Source organism: Indicator indicator, chromosome 10 (assembly GCF_027791375.1).
Source record: "Indicator indicator isolate 239-I01 chromosome 10, UM_Iind_1.1, whole genome shotgun sequence".
In the NCBI taxonomy this organism is placed as follows: Eukaryota; Metazoa; Chordata; class Aves; order Piciformes; family Indicatoridae; genus Indicator; species Indicator indicator.
The window spans coordinates 15,268,777-15,295,713 of record NC_072019.1 but is presented as its reverse complement, the minus strand read 5'-3'; the positions used below and the strand labels follow the sequence as shown (position 1 = coordinate 15,295,713).

Genomic DNA, 26,937 nt, shown 5'->3' with positions numbered 1-26,937 from the left:
TTTTTATAGCTATGACTTCTTTAATATTAATGAAGGCACCATTATTATTATCTTCATGGACACTACAGGTGGTACCTTCAGGCTCTCACAGTATACTTTATTAATATTAGCCAGTTTTCTGGGTTGTATTTAATTTAGTCTGTTTTGGGATTTTGGTTTTTCCCTAAGGAGACTAAATGACCTTTTCCAGTGCATTCCAATGTTTGACATGCTTTTTGTTCCTGATGCATGATAACTGAACAAGTGTTCCAGTTTGGAATGTCTTAATTTCATCCAGGTACCTCTGGATTCCTGATACATTTGCCATGGTTAATAGTAGCCTTTATGGAGTATTGAGCACTGGATAGCCAAATCTATTCAATAGTTACCTAAGCCAAGGTATGTGTTGGATGTTGTAATTTCCTAAAGGTTACCCATGTAAAAGATGGGTAGAGAGCTGATTTCTGACAGCCTGGCAGCTGGAGGTAGTAACATTCCCTAAAAAAAGATGTGTTAGTCACTTTGTTATCAACAATGAGCTACAGTGGCACTTTAAAATCTTGCTATTTACTGGGCTTAATACTTCAGTGCAAGGTGAAACAGGAAGTTTGCTTTTTAACCAGTATTTCAGTCAGAAAAAACCCTTAACACCCCAAACCTATAACCCTTGCCATGTAAGACCTGCCAGTCTTGAGGCACCCTGCATCTTCCCACCTGGCCTCTGTGGCAGTGGAGTCCTGTCCTCACAAGCCCAGATGGAGAAAATCTTGAGTAAGTTTTACAGCCCTGCTCTGTTGCCCATAAGAACAGGTTTTCATTATGAATGTATTGGAATGTTCTGTGAAGAACTACCCTGAAAACGTGAGGGGTTTAAATCAAATCCCCAATTCCAGCATAGGGACATAAGGCAATGCTAAAATGCTTTGCTTTATGGAACTTGCGCCACCCGAGCTGTGAGCTTCTCTGGGCTCCAGGCTGAGCAGGGAGGACTTCAATCATAAGCTGCTTCAAGATTCTATTTGTTTTTCTTTTCTTTCTGTCATAGCTTTAACAAACATGGCTTAGCACTTTGGATACAATTTTAGTACTTGACAAAGTTTACCATTTAGTGTCTTAATTTTTGGTTGAAGTTTTCAAATGTGGCAGTAGTGTAAAGTGCAGTAGCTGCTGTCCTCCTGCATGTTCATCTCCTCTTCCCTTGCTCTGAGCCTTGCTGTCACTTCACAGGGGCTGCTTCACCTGTTGGCTTTGTCTGAAGGGAATTACTGTTAGTGAGAGTCCCTTGGCTCTAAGACTCACTGATGGAGCCCTCACCCCTTTGCATCCAAAGCTAGAAGCAGCTACCATAGTTGAGAAGCAATAGACTTTATAAACTATGTGACGTTGCTCCTGCATCTTGCCTGTTGCCAGGCTGGTTTTGGCCTGTGGTACAGAAGTATTCAGCTACTCTGGGATTCTCCTGGGAGGAACTGCCCTTCAAGCACTTCTGTCTTTCAAGCACTTGTAAATACGCATCCACTCCCACTGCTGTTTCAGATCTGCTTTATCCTGACGTGAGAACTGCGCAGGCTTTTTGGAGTAAATGAATTCTTTTCCATTACTGGAAGACTTGGTTTTCTGTGACACAGAACAGGAGTTTTCAGGCCCCAGCACACAGAGGGGGCAGTTTTGAAGGAGTTCTGTTCTTCATGACTTCCTGGTGCAATGTTGGTTGTATAGACTAGTAGTGCATGTCCACTAAGTGTAAGACGGGGGTGGGGGAGCAGGGATTGTAACCGCTTTAAAGTGGAGGGGGAGCTGTCTAGGTTAGTTGCCGTGTATCCTCCCGTTGTGATAGCTAAGGGCACTTCCAGTCCCTCAAGAGAGCTGTTTGTGAAGCTGAAAGGTCTGTCTAGGAGCTGTCTGTCACTTTGTTCCCAGTTTGTTAAAGCGTGGGAGAACGTGAAGCTTTTATTTTCATGTTGTAGTGAATTTAGTGAGTATTTATGTTCCTTAAATATGATATCTAAATATCTAATGTAGTTGTTGGATTAAACCATTGATTGCACTGTGAATCTTGAGTGCTACAAACCATTTTATTTCCACAATGACTTTACTCCTCCACCCGTTCAAGCTGTGTTATTTTTCATGTGTTAGGTGTGGGTAAGCTTAATAGCTCTAGTATCCAACTAAACTTACCCTGAAATTCTCAAACACAATAAAAGCAGAAATGTTACCAACCACCTATGGAAATCCCAGTGGTGCTTCCTCTTAGAATTCCCAAGGGAAACCTTGTGGACAATTTGTGTGTTGGTTAATGCTGCCATGCCTGTGGCTCTCCAGAAGGAAGGAGAAGGAGGTGCAGCTGACTACTGTGGTCTCAATTGAGCCTGGCCCTGACCACTGCTACAGTCACAGAATCATTAAGGTTGGAAAATACCTTCAAGATCATCAAGTCCAACCATGACCATTAAACTATATCCTTAAATGCTACTTCTACACCTCCAGGGATGGTGACTCCACCACCTCCCTGGGCAGCCTCTTCCAATGCCTGACCACTCTTTCAGGAAAGAAATTGTTCCTAGTCTCCAACCTAAACTGCCCCTGGTACAACTTAGGCTCATTTCCTCTTGTCCTGTCGCAGTTATCTGGGAGAAGAGACCAACATCAACCTCACTCCCACCATCCCTTCAGGAGGCCTAATGGAATTGCCTTACCGGTGCATGCTCTGTGCCTTGAAACAGGCACATGGAAGATGGCAGTTCTTCCCCTGACCTGCCATAGGTGCTGCTGTTCTCATCAGGGTCCTGCAGCCTGACACATGGGGTGAAGGGTTTCCACAGCACCCGGGTTAAACCCAGCAGCTTTGTTTGTTTAGCTGTAAATGAAGCAGCTCCAACAGCAGACAGTGTATAGAACAATAGAATTGTTTTGGTTGGAAAAAACCCTCTGAGATCATAGAGTCCAACCATTGACCTAACCACCATGGCCATTAAACCAGAGTGCTGTGTCCACATTTCTTGAACATGAAAGGGTGACTGTAATGACTTACTTGGGTTGAGGGGTACTACTGGAAAATGAAATTCTGTTCCTTTTCTTGTGTAGGGATACAACAACTTCTAACTAGGACACACTGAGTTAAGATGGAATACTTATGTATACCAAGAGTAGGGTTTCCTGAGCTGTTCTGCACATGGGATCTTCTGAAATCAGAGATCCTCTTCTGCTTGTGCTCCTGCTGCCATCTTGGAACAGCGTCAACTCCCTGAAAGCTCCCCTCAGACACAGCCTGAAAGAAAACACCAAGAGAGCTCGTGTGCTGAGGAGAAGCTCCTGTCTGCTGTGGGCATTGGGTAGACGGATGTGTCTCTCAGTCAAAAAGCATTACAGGTGCCACTGTGCTATCCACTCTGGGCCCTAGATGATATTCCAAGAACTTAATTGGCCCATCATCCTCTACTGTTTACCCTCCAGCTGACTGACATATTTCCATACAGTGTGAAGACCACTTAGTAGTCACACCTCACAGAATCAATCAAGAAGTTCCCAGAAAGCAGCCCTGAAGCAACAACTGTTCTGTTGAGTAATTACTGCAGGACTGACCCTACCTGATGAACAGCTAAGACAACTACTAACAGAAGAGAATTCCTGTAGGCCTGAGTTAACCCCCTCCTTTGCTGGACACTGACAAAGGGTATAACTCCTCCCAGATCAGAGTTGCTTTGACTTGGAAAACATGCTGTAAGAGTAATAAAAAAATATCTCCCACAATAGCCTTCAGGCAAACTTTCTTTCTAGCCTCTTTTATTTGTAATTGGAACACTCTCTTGCTCTAGTTAACTGACTTGAGACAGGGTCTATTCTAGTTACATTGACTGAAGTGAGCAGTGTGTTATCAGCCTTCCATCAGCCTCCTCTCTTAGAAGAAAACAAATTTTTCAGAACTAAGGAACACCAATTTTTCTTTCTCTTTGCATTTTTCTTTCCACTTTGATCCCAAGTTACCTTTGGAAAAGGATGGGAAGCAGTAATTTTTTTGAAGGCAGCATAGTTTGATACCGTATCACCTCTGAAGTGCAAATTATTATCCATTTAATGATCTCCTGTTTCTTTTTAATTAGGACAGAAAATAGCACATTCCAAAGGCAGGCCTAGATTGATGATGGTGGAAGAGGCCATAACGTAATTCTGTAGCACTGCGTTCTGCATCGTCAGGAGCGTGTCAGCCATGTTGCTCTTTCGTGGTGCAGTGAGAGAGAAGAAAAGACTCTGATGTGAGGTGTCAGAGCTGGAGAAATAAGAATAAGCCCCTGCCATGTTCCACGCTTGAGGAAGAGTGGAAAGCTGCCCAGTAGAGAAAGACCTGAGGGCACTGATCAATCTGGAGAATAAGTCTTGTGAGGAACAGCTGAGGGAACTGGGGTTGTTCAGCCTGGAGAAAAGGAGGCTGAAGGGAGACAGTCTGGCTCTCTACAACTCCTCCAAAGGAGGCTGGAGTTAGGTCTCTTCTTCCAGGTACTATGTGACAGGAGAAGAGGAAACGGCCTCAAGTTGCACCAGGGGTTTAGCTTGGACATTAGAAGAAACTTATTCACTGAAATGGTTCTCAAACACTGGAAGAGGCTCCCCAGGGAGGTGGCTGAATCCCCATCTGTACAGGTGTTTAAAAGACAGAGAGCTGTGGTGCTAATAGACATAATTTAGCTCCTAGATAAACCTAACAGTGGGGGGGCAGGTTAGACACCTGTGAAAAGGCAGAAGTAGTTCAGCTGTGATTGTTGTTCCCAATTCAGGTGAAATACACAGAGGTATCTGAACAAAGCTTGGGTGAAAGGAAACACAACGTCAAGCTTATTTGGCTGGAATGCTGCCATGTATTTAAGGAAACCAGAACCCAGTATCAACGCAGTCTGTGCTAGCTGACAGAAGAGATCTTTTGAACAGCTACGAAGGTATTGCTGACAAATTCAGAGCGAAACTTCGTCCACAGCTTCAACCTGTGGTGTCTTGTCACTGAACCTCTCTGCAGTGCACAACCAAATGTAACTTCTGAACAAACTACCTCGAGTGACTAACACAACTCACTAAGGTTTAGTTATGAACCGAAGTTTCAGCAACAGTCCTGGAATAATTTTTTTTCCACTCCCACTTGCGTTAAGTCCTTGCTTGCAGGCAGCACTATGAAAACAGACCCAAATGCCAAACCACATGTGGAGTTTGGAGCTAGGAGTGCAGAGTCAGGACTTTCTGGCTTGCTTAAGTTCAGATCAAACTTTATACTGTGCCATTTTATCATCTTAACATGACCTCCCTCCAAACTGTTAGCAGCCAGGTTTTAGGAATGATTCATTTTAGGAATATTCCATTTCATAGTAACCTCATGATCAGAAATGTGTGAAGACTTCTGACCCCATCCACCCTCTTGGTTCTGTGCCAGCATAAAGGCTTTGACAGAGACTGAGGAGCAGCCACAATGCCTTAGTGTGAAGGTGGATGTGAGCCTAAAAGAAAGTAACTGACTCAGAGACCTTCTCAAAGTAACAGTACCTTGGACCACACACGCTGTGATCCAGGGTAAGCTCTATGTAATCCTAAAAGGTCTTTTCAAATTGAAAGAGCAGACAACTCAAACCGTCAAAATCCAGTCTGGAAAGAAATACTGGCTTACTTGTACAGGCTGTGCTTGCAATTCTGCCACCTCCTGATCTACCAAGGAAGGGACTGGCATTAATCAGCTGCACAGTGAGGAGGGCAGTCTTTTGTGAACACAGCAGCCAGAGCTCCGGATCGATCTTCCTCCAGCACCTCAGCGTCCTCCGCCTGCCCACCTCCATAGGTGGGAGTGCTGTACTTGAGCAGAACTGTCTTAAACTGTGCCAGGGGTGCATTCGTGCGGACCCCCATCGGGTCAAAGTGGGTTCTGCTCACTCTGTAGCCAGCTTCAGACAAATAGTTCAAGAACCTATTTAACCTGGAAAATAAAAGACCATTTAGAAAGGAATTCATAGACTTGCGGGATGATTTGGGTTGGAAGGGTCTTTAGAGATTATCTAGTTCCAACCCCACCTGCAACAGGGGCAGGCCCACCTTCCACTAGACCAGGCTGCCTCATCCAGCCAGGCCTTGAACACCTCCAGGGAGGGGGCATCCACACATCCACAACCTCCCTGGGTGACCTGTTCCAGTGTCTCACCACCCTCACTGTAAAGAATTTCTTTCTAATCTCCAGTCTAAATCTGCCCTCTTCCAGCTTCAATCCATTCCCTCTCATCCTATCACAACAAGCCCTTGTAAAAAAATCCCTCCCCAGCTTTCTTGTAGCCTCCTTTCTGGTACTGAAAGTCACTGTAAGGTCTCCCTGGAGCCTTCTGTCCTGATCCCAAGTTATAGAGAGCAGTTGTTAGAGCAATGTAAGATTGGAACCTAAACGAAAACCTTACTTTGGCATGTTCATTCCTTTAATACTGTGTCTGTGGATGTTGTAGTAAAATGCAGGGTGCTCAGCACTGTTCTCAGCTTTCTGTCGCTTGTTCACATTTCGGGTCACTTCATCACTTTTCCTTTTTCCTAGACCTCAAAAAATGCCAGGGAACATCCAGTCAGACCACAAAAATAATGCCCAGTTCAGAATAATTCAGAAACCACTGAATATTCAGTGAAGGCAAAGAAAATGCCAATGAAATCAGTGAATATACATTTAGAGCACAAAAAATGCCCATGGAACCAGGGGATATTCAATGAGAGCACAGAAAATGCCAATGACATCAGTGAATATACATTTAGAGCACAAAAAATTGCCAGGAAATATTCAGTGAAAACACACCAACAAAATGCCAGTGAATATTCAGTGAGACCACAAATGCCAGTGAAGCTGAAGAAAACCATATATCAACTACTTTATGTATATATTTTCTAAGGTAGTCTTTTGCAGCATTCAAATCTGCCATTTTTAACATGCCATTTTCAGTAATAAAAAGTGAAGGCAAGCAAGCTTCAGGGAGTGCTTAACATTCTGCTTTCCACACTGAGTATGATGAAGTAAAATCAGTATTCAGGGAAAAAATCCTGAGTATTGTTAAATGGAAGATTACTAGATAGGTTTAGCCATCACAAACTAGAATCAAATCCACAACTGCTAGAGCTACACCAAAATGATCTACTTACCATGTACCAAGGATTCTGGAGAAGTATTTGGTGTTTTAATATATACGCCACACTCTTCTAGAATACGATTAAAAGGCAAAATTAATTCTACCTTAAGACAGTAAAATGGCAAACAGAAAGAAACAATACCACCTTCTGGTCTAAGGAAGGGTAGTTAAGTTACTAGCTCAGTAACTTGGATTTGGAGGGACTATTCAAACTACAATTCCTTTTAGTAGCAGAAGAGCAGTCCTGTGCAGAAAGCAATTTCTCTTGGCACAGATTTGCAGTCCCTGTGGGATATGCAGAGCCTGACAGATAGGAACCTCTCTTCCTAGCAGCAGGTGCTGGGATGGGGATACACCAGACAAGGAACAGTGTTAACATCCCCTCCAGGGAAGGTGTTTGACTTAGGGCAGTAACCTGCCTGCATGTGTTGAATTTATGTCTGGCAGAGTTTTGACAGCAGAGGAGAGGGATATGGAGTGCCTCCTGTGAGAAGCTTCCACAAGCTCCCCCAGCTCCAAATTAGGCCCACCTCAGGCCAAGGCCAAGTTAATCAGTGCCTCTGTAATAATACACTTTTGGAACCTCCCCTATGAAGAAAGGCTGAGAGAGTTGGGGTTGTTCAGCCTGGAAAAGGCTCCAGAAGACTTTTGGTGGCACTGCAGTGCTTACAGGGGACAATCAAAAAGCTGGGGACAGACTTCTGAGCAGGGTCTGTTGTGAGAGGACAAGGACTGATGGTTTGAAACTAAAAGAGGGAGATTCAGACTCGAGAGAAGGAAAAAATGTTTTACACTGAGGGTGGTAAAAGACTAGCCCAAGTTGCCCAGGAGGCTTGTGGAGTTTCCCTCTCTGGAGATACTCAAAACCCACCTGGATGCATTCCAGTGTGATTCAGTATAGGTGATCCTGCTCTGGCAGGGGGGTTGGAATAGATGATCTTTCAAGGTCCCTTCCAACCCCTAATATTCTGTGATTCTGTGAGTGAGCCCTCTTTGTCCTTGTCTCTACCCATGAGCCTTTTGTTGTATTTTCTCTTCCCTGTCCCAGTGGAGGGAAGAGAGTGGCTGTGGGGCATTTAGATGCCCTCTGGGCCTAACCTCCAACAGTGCATTTTTTCCCCTTTGGTTTAGGGCCTGTCATACGATGTCTAAATCCAGTACTCCGCCTCTGAAAGACTTTCTGTAGCACCCAAAGAGCATCTGAGAGGAGCTGACAAGCGCCACACTGCATTCAAAGCAACAAACATTTTCTTGACCTTACGTGTACACTGCTGTTAGTGTAAGTTACCCAAGAGCAGCACCTCTCTAAACGACCGCAAAGCCAGTCCTTTTGTGACCACTCTGCCATTTTGCTTACCTTGTTTGGTCTCCTCACAAGAAGCATGGATAGAATAATGTTTTAAAGTTGTGCACTCGGCTTCACAAACTAATGTCTTCAAAAGTGACTGAGCTTCATCCAAACCATACTGAGCAGACTCAAAATACATTCTTCTGAGGAACCCAGCATTGAAGAGGGCTCCTGACCTATGTAATACAAGCAAAACAATCAAGATTTCTTAATGAAAGAAAAAAAGCAGCTCTAAAAGATCTCTCACCCAAATTGATCAGCAATTATACTAAAGAAAAGTGCTGCCATCAGGCTGCGTTCTTAACTTAGTGACACTAAACTAATGAAATGTCATTTCCAATGACATTAGCGTTGGTCTTGCATTAAAAATCCAGATCTCAACAATGCTAATTTTATTTCAATCACTGACTTGCCCTACGATGCTGACAAAGTAATTTAACCTTCAGAAGAAATGTACTGTGAATTGTGAATTGTTTTTAATACTGTTTTGAAACAGCTAAAAGACCTAACAGAAGGTTTTCTTCTTGTTTCTGACAAGAAAACTCTAAGTATTGATTATCAAGCAGTGTACCATTTACTGTCATCATCACACATGTAAGGATTTACTAAACAGTCTCCACAAGTATCAAATAATATGCTGTTGCTTAACATCTGGCAACTAGAGGAGCACACAGCTGGGTTCTCTTGTGCAGATTCATGGAATGGTTTGGGTTGGAAGGGACATTAAAGATCATCTAGTTCCAACGCCCCTGCCATGGGCTGGGACACCTTCCACTAAACCAGGTTGCTCAGGGCCTCATCCAGCTTGGCCTTGAACACCTCCAGGGAGTGGGGGATCCATGAACTCTCTGGACAACCTGTTCCAGTGCCTCACCATGTTCACTATAAAGAGAAATGTAGGGGAGATGTTGTGTAAGTTGCACTAAATGTGAAATTAAAGCAAATTTCTCATTCTGTATTAACCAGTTTAATTCTATGCACAAAAGCAAAACCAATACCCCACTAAATTCAAATCAATTCACTTTTGACCACAGAAGTTAGGGAGATTCCAAGCCTGAAAGTGTTCAAAGACAGGCTAAACAGGGCCTTGAAAAAGCTGGTCTAGTAGCACACGTCTCTGCCAATGGCAGGGGGGTTGGAACTAGATAATTTTTAAGGTCCCTTCCAATCCAAACCACTCCATGATTCCATGAAATGTTCCCTGCATTCCTCCCCATTGCTCTAGCACATTTTGTAGTACTAAAAAATATCCAGCAGACTTCATTTTTATTCTGTGACTGAATAGTTGAACTCCAGAGGTCCTTCCAGCCTAAATTACTCCCTGATTGTGTACTGTGTTCTGAACTTACCAGAGAGGACCAAGAACTACTGCTGTCTTCCCAGGCATACTGCCGTGACAATCACAAGGCAGCTGCTGATAGGGGTTTTCTAGAAGAAAACAAACAAAAAAAAAAAGGTGGGGGGAAGATTTTGGTTATTTTGAATTAATCAGCAATGCCTGCTTCACTGGATACAGTGGACATAGAGCAGTAGCAGCTGACTTCAGTGGAAGTGCTTAGATGGGCAAACACCAGCAGAAGCATGACACTGCTCTCACTTCTGCCAAGCAGTGCTTTGGAGAATTTAGTGACTGTTGAGTTGTTAATCACTGTTTAAGAGTTAAAACATCGTGACACATCCATTTTTCTTGGCAGAAGAAGGGAATTACTAGCCTTCCTACACAGATATACCTAGAAGTCCACATTAACAATAAATACCAACAAAGAATTTCAGACAATTGCACCTACAAAACAAAATACTTCCAAGTTTCCTAAGCCATAAGTCAGCTCACTTGGAATTAAAGCACTAAGTAAACATTTAATTTACTAATTAAGATCTCTACCATAATACTTTGCCTACCAATTACCTAATATTTAAAATCTTTTTAGCAACAAGGTCAGTCTGTGCTCACACACCTGACTTTAAGCAGGGCAAACAAAGACATCACCAGTTAGTAGCTGGACACCCAACAACCTGTAACTTTGAGTGAATATAAAAGGAAAAATCTCATTTCAAACTATCATGTGGTTCATAGCTTAATGAGTTTGCTAACTCATGTGTAGACAGCACACAAAGAGCTGGGTTTAAACCTAGAGGCTACCTCCACGTATTACCAAGTATTAGATGCAACAGAAATGTTGCAAACCCTTCCAACCACACCTGCCAAGCTATTGCCATCAAGCGCTTACAGATGCTGCCCAAGGCCAGGCAGAATAGACCTCATCTGAGAGGCAAGTGACAGTTTAGTCCACTGCACTTTAAGGCAGTTGAAATCAACTGTAGAAAAGCAATCTGGCACCAAAATCTACCAAGCTGCCTGCCAAGCTGAACCAAACAAAAGCTCTACTCTTCACGCCCTTCCCTGAAAGGACATATCAGGCATCTTGGCAGCTTCTACAGCTACAGGTGGAGAATGCCCTGCCTAGAAACATATCCAGTACCTTTACAGTAAAATCTCTGCAGAAAACTAGTCTAACCTACTACCAGAAAGCATGGTAGCTTCTCCACCCCATCCGGTATGCTCGTTATTACACTAGACACAACTACTACTTTACTAAAGGGCTGTAAATATAAACAGGGCCTAAACAAGCCTAAAACATGGATTCAGGAATGAGACCTTGTAGAAAGATCAGAAGAAAAGTCATTTACCTTCTAGCATACTGCCCTCTTTCTGAAAAATTCTCTCTTCACACCACTGGCAGTGGATGAGGTATCTGATTTTCCGTGCTGAATCATCTGCAGAGGATGGGCCCCTTAAAACTCTGACCACTACTAGAACAAAGTGTTCCAGAGCTACAGCCAGTAACACTTCAATGCCTTTGTTGCAGCGAGCTGCAGCTCTAGGAAGGAGAAACAGAAACACAAAGCCACATTGCAGTGAGGTCAGCAGGCTGGCACTGCCATGGACACATGATCCTGCTGAAAGGTTATCGAACTCATCCATGCTCTAGAAAGAGATAGTAAGGATCTGAGAAAGTGATGAAGAGAAAGCGGTGGTTATTCGTTGCCTGGGTGTGTCCAGTGCCTACAAGGCTGAGTACAGCATTCCTAAGAATATTCTACAGGAAGCAACTTTGCATGTGCAGGGAGACAGAGAAGTAACATTTAAACACATTCAGATCAGTATTTCTGCTCTGACATTCTGAAGATTTCTGTGCACTTTATTTCATTCCCCATCTGTCCTGAGCAGTTGTCCCATCCTCTTAAAACCTGGTCAACAACTGGCTAAGTATGAGCCAGTGTGTGCCCAGCTGGCCGAGAAGGCCAACAGGCCTGGATCAGCTATAGTGTGGTGAGGCCACACCTCGAATCCTGGGTCCAGTTTTGGGGCTTTCATTACCAGGAGAGCATTGAGGTGCTGGAGCAGGCTCAGAGAAGGGCAACAAAGCTGGTGAAGGGTCTGGAGAACAGGTCTGGTGAGAAGCAACTGAGGGAACTGGGATTGTTTAATCTGGAGAAGAGAAGGCTGAAGGGAGACCTTCTGGCTTTCTACAACTCCCTGAAAGGAGGCTGGAGACAGGTGTTGGGGGGTGGTCTTTTCTACCTAGTAACAAGCAATAGGACAAGAGGAAATGGTTGTACCAGGGAAGTTTAGATTGGCTATTAGGAAGAACTTTACTGAAAGGGTTGTCAAGCCCTGGAAGAGGCTGCCTAGGGCAGAGGTAGATTCTCCATCACTGGAGAAACTGGAAAGCTGTGTAGATGTAGTGCTGAGGGACATGGCTTAGTGGTGACCTCACAATGCTAGATTACTGGTTGGATTCAATGATCTTGGAGGTCCTTTCCAACCTTAACGATTCTATGATTTTTCCCCCTCAGTTAAGGACCAGGTTTTTACATCCTCTTTTATGTAAAACTGACTGAATTAACTGAGAGTATCTATTTGCAAATGGCTAATTTCAGCAGTTAGCCATTACACGCATCTTTTAACCTGAAGCACAAGGATCCAAAGTGAAAATCAGCTTCTACAGAAGCAAGTCTACCTGCAGCACTTAGCTAGAAGCCATTCAAGCAGCTTAATTAACATTTACAAGTCCTGTGCAGCACTAAAATGGCAAAATTGACAGAGGAATAAAGAGTTTGCAGACAGGCAAGTCAGGGAATTACTTTCTCTATTACTATCCTCCCCCCAGTCAAAATCATTCCCCACCATCCTAATCCTTTCCCCTATTAATGCATCTTCACCTCACTCAGTTCATCCCACACCAGAACAAACACAATAAGAAACATTAATTTTCTATCAAGAAACCTGAATTTTAGAATTAGGGAATTCTGGAAACGACCATGGGTAACTATTACAGCAGCAGCCTGAATTTTTTTTTTTTATCCCTAATAATTCTGTAATACTGGAATAATTCTGGATGATTTTCCCAGCACCTGAGCTGATATAGCAGTACCTTGCAACAGCAGCAATCACTATCCTGGCTGCCAGTTCTTTGTAGTACTCTGTCCTGACGATATTACAGCCGTAATGGCGCAGGGCGACGTGTTGGGCCTTTGAATACAGAGAACTGATATCTGTGGAAGTCAGTGACACGATGCCAAGGTTCCTCACGTTTCTAAAGGCAGAATCCAGGTAATTCACAGTAGTTCCAAAGGGGTCCAAATGGCTGAAAAGCAAAGAAGTACCACTGAGTATCTGTAAATGCTCAGGAGCTTAGTTCCACCCTCAGACAACACCAAATTGGCTGGAAGTGTTTATCTTGCAGGAGGCCCTCTGTAGAGGGAGGTGGCCAGGCTGGATCCATGGCCTGAGGCCAGTGAAATGCAGTTCAAGGAGACCAAGTGCTGAGTCCTGTGCTTACATGACAACAACCCTATGAACACTCCAGGCTTGGGAGAAGAGTGGCTGTAAACTGCCTGGTGGAAAAGAACCTGGGGACATTGTTCAGCACCCAGCAGAAATTGAGCCAGCAGTGTGCCCAGATGGCCAAGAAGGCCAGTAGCATCCTGGCCTGGTTCAGCATAAAGTGTGACCAGCAGGACCAGGGCAGGTCCTCCTGTGCTCAGCACTGGTGAGGCCACACCTTGAGTAATGGGCTCAGTGCTCCAAGAAGCACACTGAGGTGCTGGACCAGGCCCAAAAAAGGGCCATGAAGCTGGTGAGCAGCCTGTAGCACAAGTCTTACAAGGAGCAGCTGAGGGAACTGGGGCTCTGTTGAGGGAACATGTTCTTGCTCTCAACAGCTCCCTGAAAGGAGGTTGGAGTCAGGTGGGAGTTGGTCTCTTGTCCTAAGTAACAAGTGACAAGACAGAGGAAACAGCCTCAAACCTGTGCCAGGGTAGATTTAGGTTGGACATTAGAAGAAAAAAGGTTTACTGAAAGGGTGGCTAGGTATTGGAATGGGCTGCTCAGGACAGTGGTGGAGTCCCTACCCCAGAAGGGATAGAAATGTAGATGTGGTGCTGAGGGGCATGGTTCCTCAGTGCTGGCTTAACAGCTGGAATTGATGATCTGAAAGGCCTTTTCCAGCTGAAACAATTCTGTGATGAAACCAGTAAATTTTTAAGAGAAACATTCAACACTTACATAAAATCAAAAGATCTCAAATGCATTATGACGTTGGCATCCATTTTTGTCACCTCAATGGTGTCAGTGTTGTCTTCTCCATCTCCCATGGCTTCATCATTGTCATCTTCCTTGGTGTTCAGCTTCACCTTCATTTTGTTTAAATGGCAGTTTTCCTGAATCATTGCCACAGAGTTTTCATTGCAGTCATTAATTGTAACTCTCACAGAGCTTCGGAGGTGTTTTGCCCATTGCAGTCCCATGATACCTACAGAAAGACAGAGCTGTGACTCCATAACAGAACCAGGACTTGGCTTCTGGGTTGCTGAACTTGGCAAGAAAAAAATTAAAATTAAACAGTCCTCCTAAATGCCTGTAACATGCATGATCCAGATGTTGTCAGGTTCCTGAAAAAGTGCTGGTGACCTTCTGCCTCAGCACAGAGACACTGGGGTACACTGTGGGGGCAAGAGGATGGTGCCGAACAAGAGTCCTGTCAGTGGTGTCCAGGGAAAAGACAAGGGGTGATGGGCACACTTGGAACCCAGGAGCCTCCATCTGAACAGGAGGTAAAAATTCTTTTGCGTGAGGGTGCTGGAGCCCTGGAGCAGGCTGCCCAAAGAGGTTGGGGAGTTTCATTCTTTGGAGAGATTCCAGACTCACCTGGACATTGTGATAGTGGGCAAGCTGCTGTGGATGACCCTGCTTTAGCAGAGGGGTTGGACTGGATGATCTCCAAAGGTCCCTTCCATCCCCACCGAGCTAGCATCCTGTGAATATCCGCTGCCAAGATTTTTACACTGTCTCCAAGTGCTTATTGCTGAGGTTCATGAGTAAAATCTATGCTTGCATTTAGAATTACAGGACAGACTGAACTTGTGAATTCTGTCCAGGTTCAGAATGGTGGTAAATTCCTTATCACATTTTTATGCAAAACGCTAAGCAGTTACTACTGTTCTCAACTATCACCTTAAGTTCACAGTAGCTGGGTGATTATGAGGCAGCAATCCAGACCTCCTCAGGTTTTTGTTCCAGATGGTAACTACTTTACATTTACTTCACAATCAAAATTTCTGCCATCAGCTAATGATGGTTCTGATAAGGAAGCTTGGACTCATCATCATTTCTAAACTATGGCTTGATTTCACTGCCAAATTTCACATCCAGAGTCACCTTGGACACAATTTGCCATTTCAGCAACATTAAGGCAACTGATTGTAAGGAGAGCACTCAACTTTAATATTGTTTTTAAAAGGCCTAATATCAGGCTCTTGATGTATGTTTTTTTTCGGTATGGAGGAAGCTCATTACTGTTTCACTAAGGAAGAAAATGATTGTGGAGCTTGCATTACTTTTTAATGTGTGACCTTAGTATGTATTAAAATTGATTTCTGCAGCTTCATACTCATGGATATTAGCCAAAAGATTAAAAAAAAATACCTTACCAGTAGCACCAAAAGCATCCAAACATTCTATGGGTGTACGTTCCTTAGCTAGGACAGCCAGGGCAGAGAAGATCAATTGCCTTGAAGATAAAGAATGGTCATGGTAAGTAAGCTGAGAGGATACTTGTCCCTCCTTCTCATTACTTACTAATTGCTCTAATAGTGGAAAAAGTGGCTGGCATTCAGAAATTAACAATGTGGCACTGCCCCGCTAATGGCTGTTTAAAGACATCAGAAATTACTGCAGAACAATGAAATACCTCAGTCTGAAGGAACAGGCCTTGTTCTTTCAGACATGGTCATACCCTTAGTTGCAGTGGCCTTGCTCAGAGGCCTGTCTTTGCTTTCACAGATGTGTGAGCTAGGTTTAAACGTCAAATATTTGACAGCACTAAGGACCCAAGGGGACAGCAGAGACTGAAGCACAGTCCCATGCACTGAGTGTCAACAGTCACACCTTTCAGTGGTGGTACAGCCACCATTTATGATTTCCTTTTAAAAAATACAACATTTCTTCCTTCAGAATAAGAAGATCCTTGAAAGAATCTGAATTCCAAGAGAAAAAGGCCTAGAACATGAAAAAACATACAGGCAAGCTGCTGTTCAGTTAAAGAAAAAGCAGTGACTATCCATTCACAGAGCAACACCGTAAGTGTGTACAGTGAGGTTAGTTTTCAAGTGTGCTCCCTGTTCCCTCAAATCCTGTTCTTTTCCATCAACTGCTCATCACAGAAAACCACTTAGTTGCTTCAGTAATGACAATATTTCCCACACAGTGTTTTGGGGTTTAAATATGATTTGTGAAGAAGAGATGGAAGATAATTTCTCCTGCCTCCTGAACCAAGGTTTTGTAGGGCTTGCTTTTCAAAATGAATATTTTCTACTACAACCTTAACACCCCTCTACTGCATCCTCCCACTCCCTTTTCTCTTCTTACCTGTTGAGTTTCATTTTAGGATTAAAATAGGAATCTGTTTTCTGGGGTGTGGAGTAGTTAGGAAGAACTCGCACGTCTGTAGCTGATTCTTTCAGCACTTGATGAGAATTCTTTGGAGCAGGAACTAAAAGTAATTGTGGGGAAGGAATCAGTTAGTGAGAATTGAAATTATCAGTAGATATTTGATAAATTAAGTTGAAAATGTAGTAAGAAGTATGGGGTAATGCTGTAATCCAGCTAGTACATGGATCAGTTAATAGGTGTATGAGATGGGGAAAAGCAGGCAGCAATTTATCTTCTAGTTCTAAGAGTGGCAGATAAAGATTAAGCTCTAACAGAATTCTCTTCCCATAAAGCACAAGATTTCTTTCTTTTGGGCTCCAGTATATCCATTCACATTTCAGAAAGCAAGCTCCTGAGCCTGAGTCTCAGCACTTTTGTTTCCCCCGTTGTGGGAAAACTGCCCAGCTTGCCACATAACAGGAATGCAGGACAGTGTGCTTATCTTCTACCAGCCTGAGACAGGAATGCAGAGTAAGCAGCAGCTTATCCTTTACCTGGCAAGAGCAGGGGAGGAGGACGCACATTTTGTTTGCTTATTTGGTCAAGACACAGCACAGATGGGGGAAGTTTTAGGACTTGGCAACTTTGAAATTTCACAACCCAGCCCAGCTACTGCTGGGATGTTGGGAAGATCTTGTAGCCAAAGGTTGTATCAACAAAGCCAGAGACAAGGCCTAATTGTTAGAGGTTGAGAGAAATCCAGATCTGTAGCATGCACTGGCCTTCCATCCTTCTCCTCTTGGTTAATAAGCACCATTAGCCTGCTAGGAGATAATCAGCACCTAAGGTATGACCCAGGCCCACACTGTCAGCAGGTATAGTTTTTAGAATCCTCTGTTTTTAAGGATGACAGCTATCCAGACAGGTTGACAGGCCTGAACCTCTCCTCCCCATACAGGGATGCCTCTTTGGCAAGACTCACATCTCCAACTTTATCAGATGTTACCTGGGAATTACCAACTTAAGCTCAATTCTAGCAGTAAATGGGCCTACTACAGGTAATTGAACAAGTTGGGAATCTGTCACCTTAATAAATTACTCACCTCTTCAACTTTGCCCAGCTGTCTCAGTGAGTCCTTGTCAGGGTTCTGAAGCAGGCAAATATTGACTTTGAGAGGTGGCTATACACATACCTTTTGAACGCAAACCAAGTGTGGGACTAGGACTGGATCTAGCTGCACTTAAACTCTTTTAGAAGTCTAGAAAGTAAGGGGATCCTCTCTGAACCTCATAACCTAACAGGAAGGCCATCCTTGCCCACCTTGCCAACTTGTTACCCTTATGTACAAGACAAAAAAAATGGTGTCATGGAGAGGATGCTGTTATGTGACTGTCCTCCCTGCTTTTGGATGAACAAAAGCCTGTATCTGCAACATTAATTGTGAAGGGACGATTATTTATCAGTAAGTCACAGTAACTGGTCAGTGCAGAGACTAAATCATGACACTGCCACATCTTTGAAGATAAGTAAGTTCAGAGACTCATAGAATGGTTTGGATTGGAGAGACCTTAAAGATCATCCCTGCCATGCTCCAGTTTGAAACCAATGCCCTCGGCTCTGTCACTACAAGCCCTTCTAAACAGTCCTTTCCCAGCCTTCCTGTAGGTCCTGCTCAGATACTGAAATGTAGCTATAAAGTCTCCCCAGAGCCTTCTCTCCTCCAGGCTGAACAGACCCAACTCTCTCAGCCTATCTTCATAGGACAGGCGCTGCAGCCCTCTGATCGTCTCTGATGTCCTTTCTATGACATTAAGGACAGATTTCTCCCTAGGAGAGCTACATCTGTTTCAGAATTTTTCTCGTCTCTCAACTACACATCACAGTTCTCGTATGTGCTATGGAGTACAAAAGATCCAGTGTTTTCTGTAAGCAAGAACCTACCTGTAATAAACCTTGATTCAGTTTCTCCTTTATTCACATGACGATTAATATGACTGATCATGTCAGTTCTTCGTGTGATAGTTGCTGAGCAGATGATACAATGGTAATGGGCTCCCATCTTTGAAAATGTCTGAAAAACACATTTGTAGTTTCAGAATGAACAAACATGAATAAAATTTAACTATAGCTGAAGACAGGCACAGGAAGAAGTCATCGGTCTGTTACATCCAGCACATACAAAATATTTTGAATCTACAGCCAGAGACTGTAAATAATCACACCCCAAGAACCAGCCCAGCATGGCAATACTGCCACAGCACCACAGCCAGCTGCTCTGCCAATCCTAGAATTGATTTGGAAGAGACCTCTAAGATCATCAAGTCCAACTGTTAACCCAGCACTAAACTCACGGGGGTCACCATTAAATCACGTCCTTCAGCACCACATCTACGTGGCTTTTCGGTCTCTCCAGGGATGGGGACACCATTGCCTGTTCCAGGGCAGGACAACCCTTTTAGGGAAAAACTTCTTCCTAATGTCCAATCAAAACCTATTCTGGCACAACTTTCAGGCCCTTTCCTCTTGTCCTGTGACAAGTGGAGAGAAGATACCAAGCCCCACCTAGCTCCAACCTCCTTTCAGGGAATCACAGAGAACCAGAAGATCACCCTCAGCCTCCTTTTCTCCAGGATGAACAACCCAGCTGCTCCTCACAAGACCTGTTCTCCAGACCCTTCACCATCTTTGTTGCCTTTCTCTGGACACACACCAGCACCTCAATGTCTTCCTTGGAGTGAGGGACTCAAAACTGAACCCAGAATTCAAGATGTGGCCTCATCAGCACCAAATACAAGCAAGATTAATCACTGTCCTGGTCCTGCTGGCCACACCATTTCAGATCCAGGCCTGTTGGCTGTTGGCCATCTTGGCCATCTGGACAGCCAACTGGCTTGTATTCAGCTGGCTGCTGACCAACACCCCAAGAGGTTTTTTCACTGGACAGCTTTCCAGCCTCTCCTCCCCAAGCCTGTAGCAATGCATACCCCATAAAATCAGCACAAAGGGAAGATAGGAGCTAAGAAGCACTCATTGCCTGGCCTAATGAAGCCTTTGCCTCTCCAAACAAACCTGCCATTTACTCCAAACTGTGACAGTATTTTACATGATCTAGGCAAGTACCCACCAAAACAAGAGAGAGATACAAGTACATTCAACTACCTGAGGCTTGTATCAATACTTTCATAGTGGGCTGGTAAGCTTTTGGTATCACACACTGGAGAGCAAGATGTATTTTGTGACTAAGCAGATGGCAACAGCTCCCCTACATCACCCATTTCCCCCACTCTGTAGGGTAAAAATATTACTGTGCTTCAGCATTTTTACCTGGTCTCCAATGAGATTTGGTTTTACTGGATGACAGGGCAAGTAACAGATGCACATTCTGTACCCTAGAAAAGAAACTCTCATCACATTACAGCTCAGGAAGCAAACAATGTAAAAGGTTTCATTTCAGAATCCCAAATAATGCCATGAGACAGCATTAAGAGAGTATCACCTTTTATTTAGTACATTCACCCTCTGCCCAAGGAAATTTATCAGCTAATTACATATTCTAAATGTTAAAATGGACAAAGAATTTCATACAGGAATTCATTGTAATGCCTGCTCTCATCCTACAGAGCTACATTGAGTCATCACCAGCTTATCCAGTCTGCAACTTCCCAAAGTACTTGTGAGTATTACTGTTACCTGGCTAAAAAACTTGGATAAAGGCTCCTATAAAAGGCATACTTCACAGTTTAGAGAAAAAAAAAAAATCAGAAAGACATCTGCTAATGCCTGCAAATCTCCAGTCAGAGCATTTTTAGTTTAATCTTGTCCCTCCTCTAGTCATTTTATTTCTGCAGAGCCATAGAGAATCCCAGCATGGTGGGGGTTGGAAGTAACCTCTGGAGATCATCCAGTCCAACCTGCCTGCCAAAGCAGGGGCACCCACAGCAGGTTGCCCAGGATCACAATGTCCAGCTGGGTTTGGAATCTCTCCAGAGAAGGAGACTCCACAACCCCTCTGAGCAGCCTGCTCTAGGACTCCAGCAGCCTCACAGCGAAGTACTTTTTCCTCCTGTTCACATGGAACCCTCTGGGCTCTTGTGCTTGTTGCCCCCTGTCCTGTCACTGGGCAGCACCACTAGGCATCCCATCCTCATGCCCCCTACTCTTTAAATATTCAGAAGCATTAAGAAGATTCTCTTTCAATACAAGGCACACACAGCTCTTTAAAATACACATCCTGCTCAATCTCTGCTTTTCATTCTAAATCTTCCTGTGGGGATTTTAATGCCCCTTACAAGAAGATCACATTGGTTTTTTTTAAAGCCCTATGGCTTCTACAGACTGACACTAAATACTTTACACAGTTCTGCAAATCATGGAATAGTTATGATGAGCCAAAAATGACCCTGCAGGTGTGTATGATAATTAACAATAGAGTCAAAACTACTAGTAAAACAATTTTAATTCTATACATGATATAGTTTTTATAGTAATTTTCTTGACATGACAACCATTTTTTTTTTCAAGTAAGACAATGCAGAACTGTAACTATTTTGGCATCTACAAGAATACAGAGCCATAAGGGTTTTATATCTCCAATTTACATCTCAGGTCAACATATGGTTCTAATTCAAAGCTGCTTAAAATGCTTAAGCAAGGAAATTTAAAAAGATGAAACAGAACAACGTCCTGCATGTCCACAATTTCTTCTAGCATTTACTATTCAAACATGACTGCTATTACCTTCAAATTCAACAGAAACTTTCCAGTGAAAATTCAGAAGGTGCCGGTGGAGCTTATGACTATAGCAAGCTTTGTATTTCTCCTCAGAACATAATGGACAAGGCTTCTTTTCATCTGAAAACACAAATAAACAAGTATGAGAACCACTCTTGTTAAAGGAAGCATATAAGAAAGAAGGAACTAATGTTCTGTCCATGGGAGTTAAAGATTAATTCCCCAGAGTATGTTCTATTTCAGGCTCAAACAAACTTGAAATTGACAGATTGCCTCTTTCTACTCCATAGCAAATAGATAACCACTATTACTCCAAATATCATTAACTTCTTAGAAAATCCCAGCATGGTGAGGGTTGGAAGGGACCTCTGAGATCATCCAGTCCAACCCCACTGCTACAAGCTTGCCCACAATCACAATGTCAGGTAGGTTTGGCATCTCTCCAAAGAGGAGATGCCACAACCTCTCTGGGCAGTCTGCTCCAGGGCTCCAGCATCCCCACAGCAAAGAAGTTTCTCCTCCTGTTCAGATGGAACCTCCTGGATTTCAGAGTTTGTGCCCATTGCCCCTTGTCCTGTCACTGGGCTCCACTGAAAAGAGTGTGGCCCCATCCTCTTGCCCCTCACCCTTTATCTCTTGCTGAGCATTGATCAGATCTTCCCCCAGCTGCTATTTCCTATCTGGATTCTCCAGTTTCCTCAGCATCTTTGTAGTCTTTGCTGGACTCTCTGTGATTCCCTGTGTCTCTTGTGATTCCCTGTGTCTCTTGAACTGGGGAGCCCAGAACCCTACAATGTGGACCCTAATAGTTTTTTTTCCATCCGTGAATAATTTGATTCAATTTTCACTTCTAGCAAAAAATACATACATGTCATCAAACTACGAAGTTGTATTAAAAACACTTTGCAGACTTAAAGCAATCTTCCAATATACATCTGGATCAGAGCTTAATACAGAATGGGGATAAAAGGTATCCAGAACAGAATACTTTTATTGAAATGGATTTTTAAATGCTGCAATGACAACAATCAGCTTCCATATAATTGTGGCACTTTTAAGTAAAATAAATGAGATGAAGCTTCTGATGTATAACTAGAATTCACATTTTGTTGGTCTACATGTGCTGCAACGTGACAAATACTTCAGTTCAGAGGAGAAAGACAGAAAGGAATTATTAAGGCCTTAAACTTACTGAAGGAAGTAAAACATTCGGTAAGCACAGGAATGAATCATAAAGCTGTTTTTCATGAAATGATATAAACATATGAAGTGTGTTAAAAAATGACCAAATAAGGTAAATACCTGTAACCTGATGGTCTGTGTTCTGGGGTGCTGCTGTGGTAAATTCCCCTTCTTTCAGATTAGCTAGTTTCTCTAGCTCTGCAAAATCTCTTTGAATTGAAATATGCTTCTCTGAAAAGTAGAGATATTCAGAAGTTAAACATTCTTAATTTAATAACGAGTTAACTGCTATTTTTCTGTGCCTCATTTCAAGTCCTTAACACTGCAAGAGAAAGATGGTAGTACCAATCCAAATACTTATTTGCATCCTTTAACTTCCATGGTAGGAATGACTACAAAATTAGACCCCAGAATAGCTCTTTAAAATCCATTTGTTTCCACAGATTTCTACTTGCTTTCTAATATTGACACAAACTTTTTCCATTTCAAAGACCTTCAGTTGAAGGCTGAAAAGCTGCAGAACAAATCACAATCCATTTGCTCCCGATTTTACTGCTCAGCAACGTTAGTGAGTGCAAATCATGCAAAAAGCAGTATAAAAACATCCTAGGATGTTAGGGGTTGGAAGGGACCTACAGAGATCACGGAGTCCAACCCCCCTGCCAGAGCAGGACCATAGAATCTAGTGCAGGTCACACAGGAATGCATCCAGATGGGTCTTGAAAGTCTTCAGGGAAGGAGACTCCACAACCTCTCTGGGGAACCTGTTCCAGTGCTCTGCAACCCTCAGAGTGAAGACGTTCCTCCTCATGTTGAGGTGGAACCTGCTGTGCTGCAGTTGATATCCATTACCCTTATCCTATCACAGGGTGCAACTGAGAAGAGCCTGTGCCCTCCCTCTTGACACCTAGCTCTTTTTGTTTCTCCTTAGGAAACTGATTAACCTTTAAATGTACCTTCTGATTTTTTAACTTAATCAGTGAGAACAGCAGAATATTTGGTAAAAACAAGAGACTTAGCTTATCCAATACTAGAATCACACAGAATGGTGGGGGCTGGCATGGACCTCTGGAGATCATCTAGTCCAAGCCCCTTGCCAAATCAGGGTCACTCACAGCAGGGTGCCCAGGATCACAATGTTCAGGCAGGTTTGGAATCTCTCCAGAAAAGGAGACACCACAACCTCTCTGGGCAGCCTGGGAAAGGGCCCTGTCACTCTCAATAAATCAGCTTTATTGGTTTCAGCACACAGAATATCCCAGTTTACAGTAACACTGACTCTGTACCCATTTTAAGTCTTGATCACATTTTCACAAGATTAGTCTTCAGGATTTTACTTGAAACAAATATAGCAATCGATCAGTGCCCTCAAGCTGGGTTTTAAACCTAGGGTTACAAGTTATACAACATGAATATTCTTAAAGTTTATTATCAAACCTCTTGGATAATCAGATGAGACATCGAGAATGTTGCTTTCAGATTCCTTTGTGGGTTCTTCCCTTGTTCCTTTTTCCTCAATTTCCAGTTCTGACTCTTTCACATCCAGGTTGTTGCTTTCCACTTTTTCAGAGACAACCACACCATCTTAAAATCAAACAAAAAACATTAATTGTTGTTGATATAACTGAATCACACAAATATTTTCATTTGTTTCCAATATTTCGGTGCTTCTAACAGACAAAAAGGACTTCAACTATTTAGGAGGACAAAAGAAATGTATCAACAGTATCTTGGACTGTAATAACAAATTATTGCTTGGAAGCCACTGTGCAATAACACCATCCTGGACAGACAAAACAATTTACTTATCTGCATCATCAGATGTTTAAAGTTAACAAAATAACACACACTATTGTGTTGCAAAATGCAATGTTAGCAAGAGAAAGCATGCAAGGAGCAAGTGTAGATGCTCACAACATACTAGCTAACAAAATCTGAAAACAAAAGTTTAGAACTCTTTATGATGGATAACCTGAAAAAAGAGGAGAGTTAGCAAACTGCTTCCAATCAGGGACTGTGATGAGCCTTAAGTGCTGGTGATACCAGCATCTGCAATTGAATGGAGTTGGGTAGAGATGAATAATTGGGCAGACTGAAGAATTTCAGACTTAAGAGGCTAGAAAGTACTGCTAGAAAATCAACCTCATCTTATGATTTATTGTGATAGCCTTAATAAATACTTGCTTTCTCCTCCCTTCAAGTTCTATAGTGCCCACAACAGTATGCTGAATCAATACCAATGAAATCCCAGCAGCCAATTACTTCAAAGATGAACCCTTGACAAAGTCTGGAACTTCCAACCCTGAAGTGTTCAAAGACAGCTTAGATGGGGCCTTGAGCAACTTGGTTTAGTAGGAGGTGTCCCTTCTTATGGCAGGGAGTTTAAATCAATCTTTTTAAGGTCCTTTCCCACTCAAACCATTCTGATATCGTGAAGTCTGGATCCAGCTGCACCCACAACTCCTCACTGAGGAGATTAGAGACAAAGAGCTCCATCCTGAACCTGTGACTCAGCAGGAGGGTCTTCCTTACCCTTTTCATCCCAAATCTCCCCTGCAGATCATTCTAGTCCAATTCTAATTTGATTTTCCTTTGCATGCTTCTTCCATGTAGTGAGCAATAGTGAACCTTGCCTTACTGCACTTTTACAAACTGATATTAAAAATCACTTTTGCCAATAGCTTATAGTGATTTTTTTAAGCAACCTAAATCTCTCCTGATGGTTGCTCCTAAAGGGAGGATAAGGGCTGGATTATACAGTTCTTATAATTCCTCTGGGTTGGGGGGGTTTTTTGTTTGTTTGGCTTTAATATCTCAGTTGGATAAAGATTTTTGTGCTATTATTAAAAAAAAAGCAGAAGGAGGAAACAGAAGAAATATCTCAAAAGAGGGATATAAGAAATTGTTTAAAAAAAGACAGAAGCACTAATTAAAATTATTCTACCTGCCTTAAAATATCAAGACCAACATCGCTACTCAGAGTGTTGCCGTATTTCTCACAGATTTATTTTTAAGCAGACAACTCACCTCAGGCAGTCCTATTTCCTGCCTACTTCTCAATTTAAAAGTTGCAAGATGTCTAGTAAGTTTCTGCACATTTCATTATTAGAAAGACAGAAGGAAAATGAGGAAGTAAAATGATCTTCTTGGTGAGAAATCCCCAAGATAGAGGTGAATAAAGAACAATGATTGATGATGACTACACATGCTATGAGAAAAACTTGTAAAACTGTTACGAAAATGGTGAGAGCATAGCAGTAACCAAAACCCACCAGACTTGGGCTGTCTGCATCTTCACAGCAAGTCTCCATGTTAAAATGGTTAAAAAAAGAGTGTGCACACATCTATGTATGTGGTTTATATGTACAGCTACACTAAGTAAACTTTCACACTAAACTATTCAGAAAAACGGGCTGCCAACAAAACAAGATTTTAGGTATTTTTAAATGTCCATTAGGAATCACTGATTATGCATGAACTTAATAAATCAAAATTATGCCTTTTTTTTTTTTAATTAGAAGAATCAGTTGGGTTCAACTGTAAACCTGCAGTAGAAAATGACTGGAACCAATGCCACGGCTGGAAAACTGGCACAACCAGCTTAAAGCCATTTGGCAAAAAATGCCGAGAAGAAAAAGCGTGGGGCTGAGGCACCAGGCACCCACCGCAGCCCCTGCCCACCTCCGGCAGGTCCAGCTCCGTAGCGGGACCTCGGGCACCGCCATTTGAAAATCATCATCACAGCAAAAAATCCTTTCAGATTTAATGGGAGGAAAAGGCGACACGAGGTCCTGCTTTCTAAGCTGCCCGAGGCAGCGAGCCCATCATCGCCGAGGCTCAGCCCCTGGGCCGGGCCGCCTCAGGGAGCACGTGTAGCCCTGCCGCCGGCTCTGTTCTGCACCAAGCCGGCAAAACGGGGAAACCGGGCCCTTCCTCACCGCGCAGGGGTCTCAAGGCGCAGGCGGGGGGAGAAAGGACCCGCACGTAAGCGACTCTAGGCCGCGCGGCTGTAAGTTCAAACGTCCCCGGGGTACTCTCAAGGGGCCTCTCCTTCCCGCGCACCCGCATGGCGCCTGCTCTCAGCGCCTTCTTATCAGGCTGGGGTCGTGCTGCAGCCCTCAGGACGGGATGGAAGACCCATCTCCCGCCCTCAGTATCAACTAAGCACGCTGAGGTTGCACCGGGTCCTCAGACCCGGCCCAGAGGCTGACGAGGGCCCGCTTCCCACCCTCCACACCACAGCGCCCGCCTGCCCACGGTCCCCCCGAGCCCGGCCCTCACTAAGCGCTGCAGTCTCGCCGTTGCCGCCTTCGAGATTCTCCTCCTCATCCTCTTCGTTCTCCCGCCCTGACTGCCTCTGCTCGGGAGACAGCTGCGCCAGCACGGCCTCCGCAGCCTCCTCCGCTGCCATCTCCTCCAGGAACACTCCTGTGGCGGGTGAATGCAGGCGAGTTGAGCCAGGAGCACACGCCGATGCTCCCACACGCCTCTTCGGGATGGGGCGGCGTTGACAGAGGGAGAGAGGCGGGAAGTGGGCGGCAGGCTCGGGGGTGGCGGCCCGGCACGTACGTCGGGAGAGAAGGCGGGCACACTCTGCCTACACTTCCCAGCGCCCCTTGGGCCTCCGGCTCCC

General features: G+C 43.7%; 1 protein-coding gene across 1 annotated transcript; it reads right to left on the bottom strand.

Annotated features, from left to right (window-relative positions):
- Nucleotides 1-5,325: 5,325 nt before the first annotated feature.
- TRMT1L (tRNA methyltransferase 1 like) lies at nt 5,326-26,715 on the bottom strand. Its single transcript, XM_054384110.1, has 16 exons — nt 26,586-26,715; nt 23,742-23,888; nt 22,475-22,535; nt 21,129-21,244; nt 19,716-19,780; nt 18,333-18,462; nt 16,388-16,511; nt 15,451-15,530; nt 14,027-14,273; nt 12,894-13,106; nt 11,146-11,336; nt 9,807-9,885; nt 8,467-8,633; nt 7,123-7,179; nt 6,399-6,525; nt 5,326-5,929 (listed from the first exon to the last, which is right to left on the bottom strand). Exons 1-16 carry the CDS (start codon nt 26,713-26,715, stop codon nt 5,686-5,688), a joined length of 2,178 nt encoding a protein of 725 aa, XP_054240085.1. The 3' UTR covers nt 5,326-5,685.
- Nucleotides 26,716-26,937: the final 222 nt, after the last annotated feature.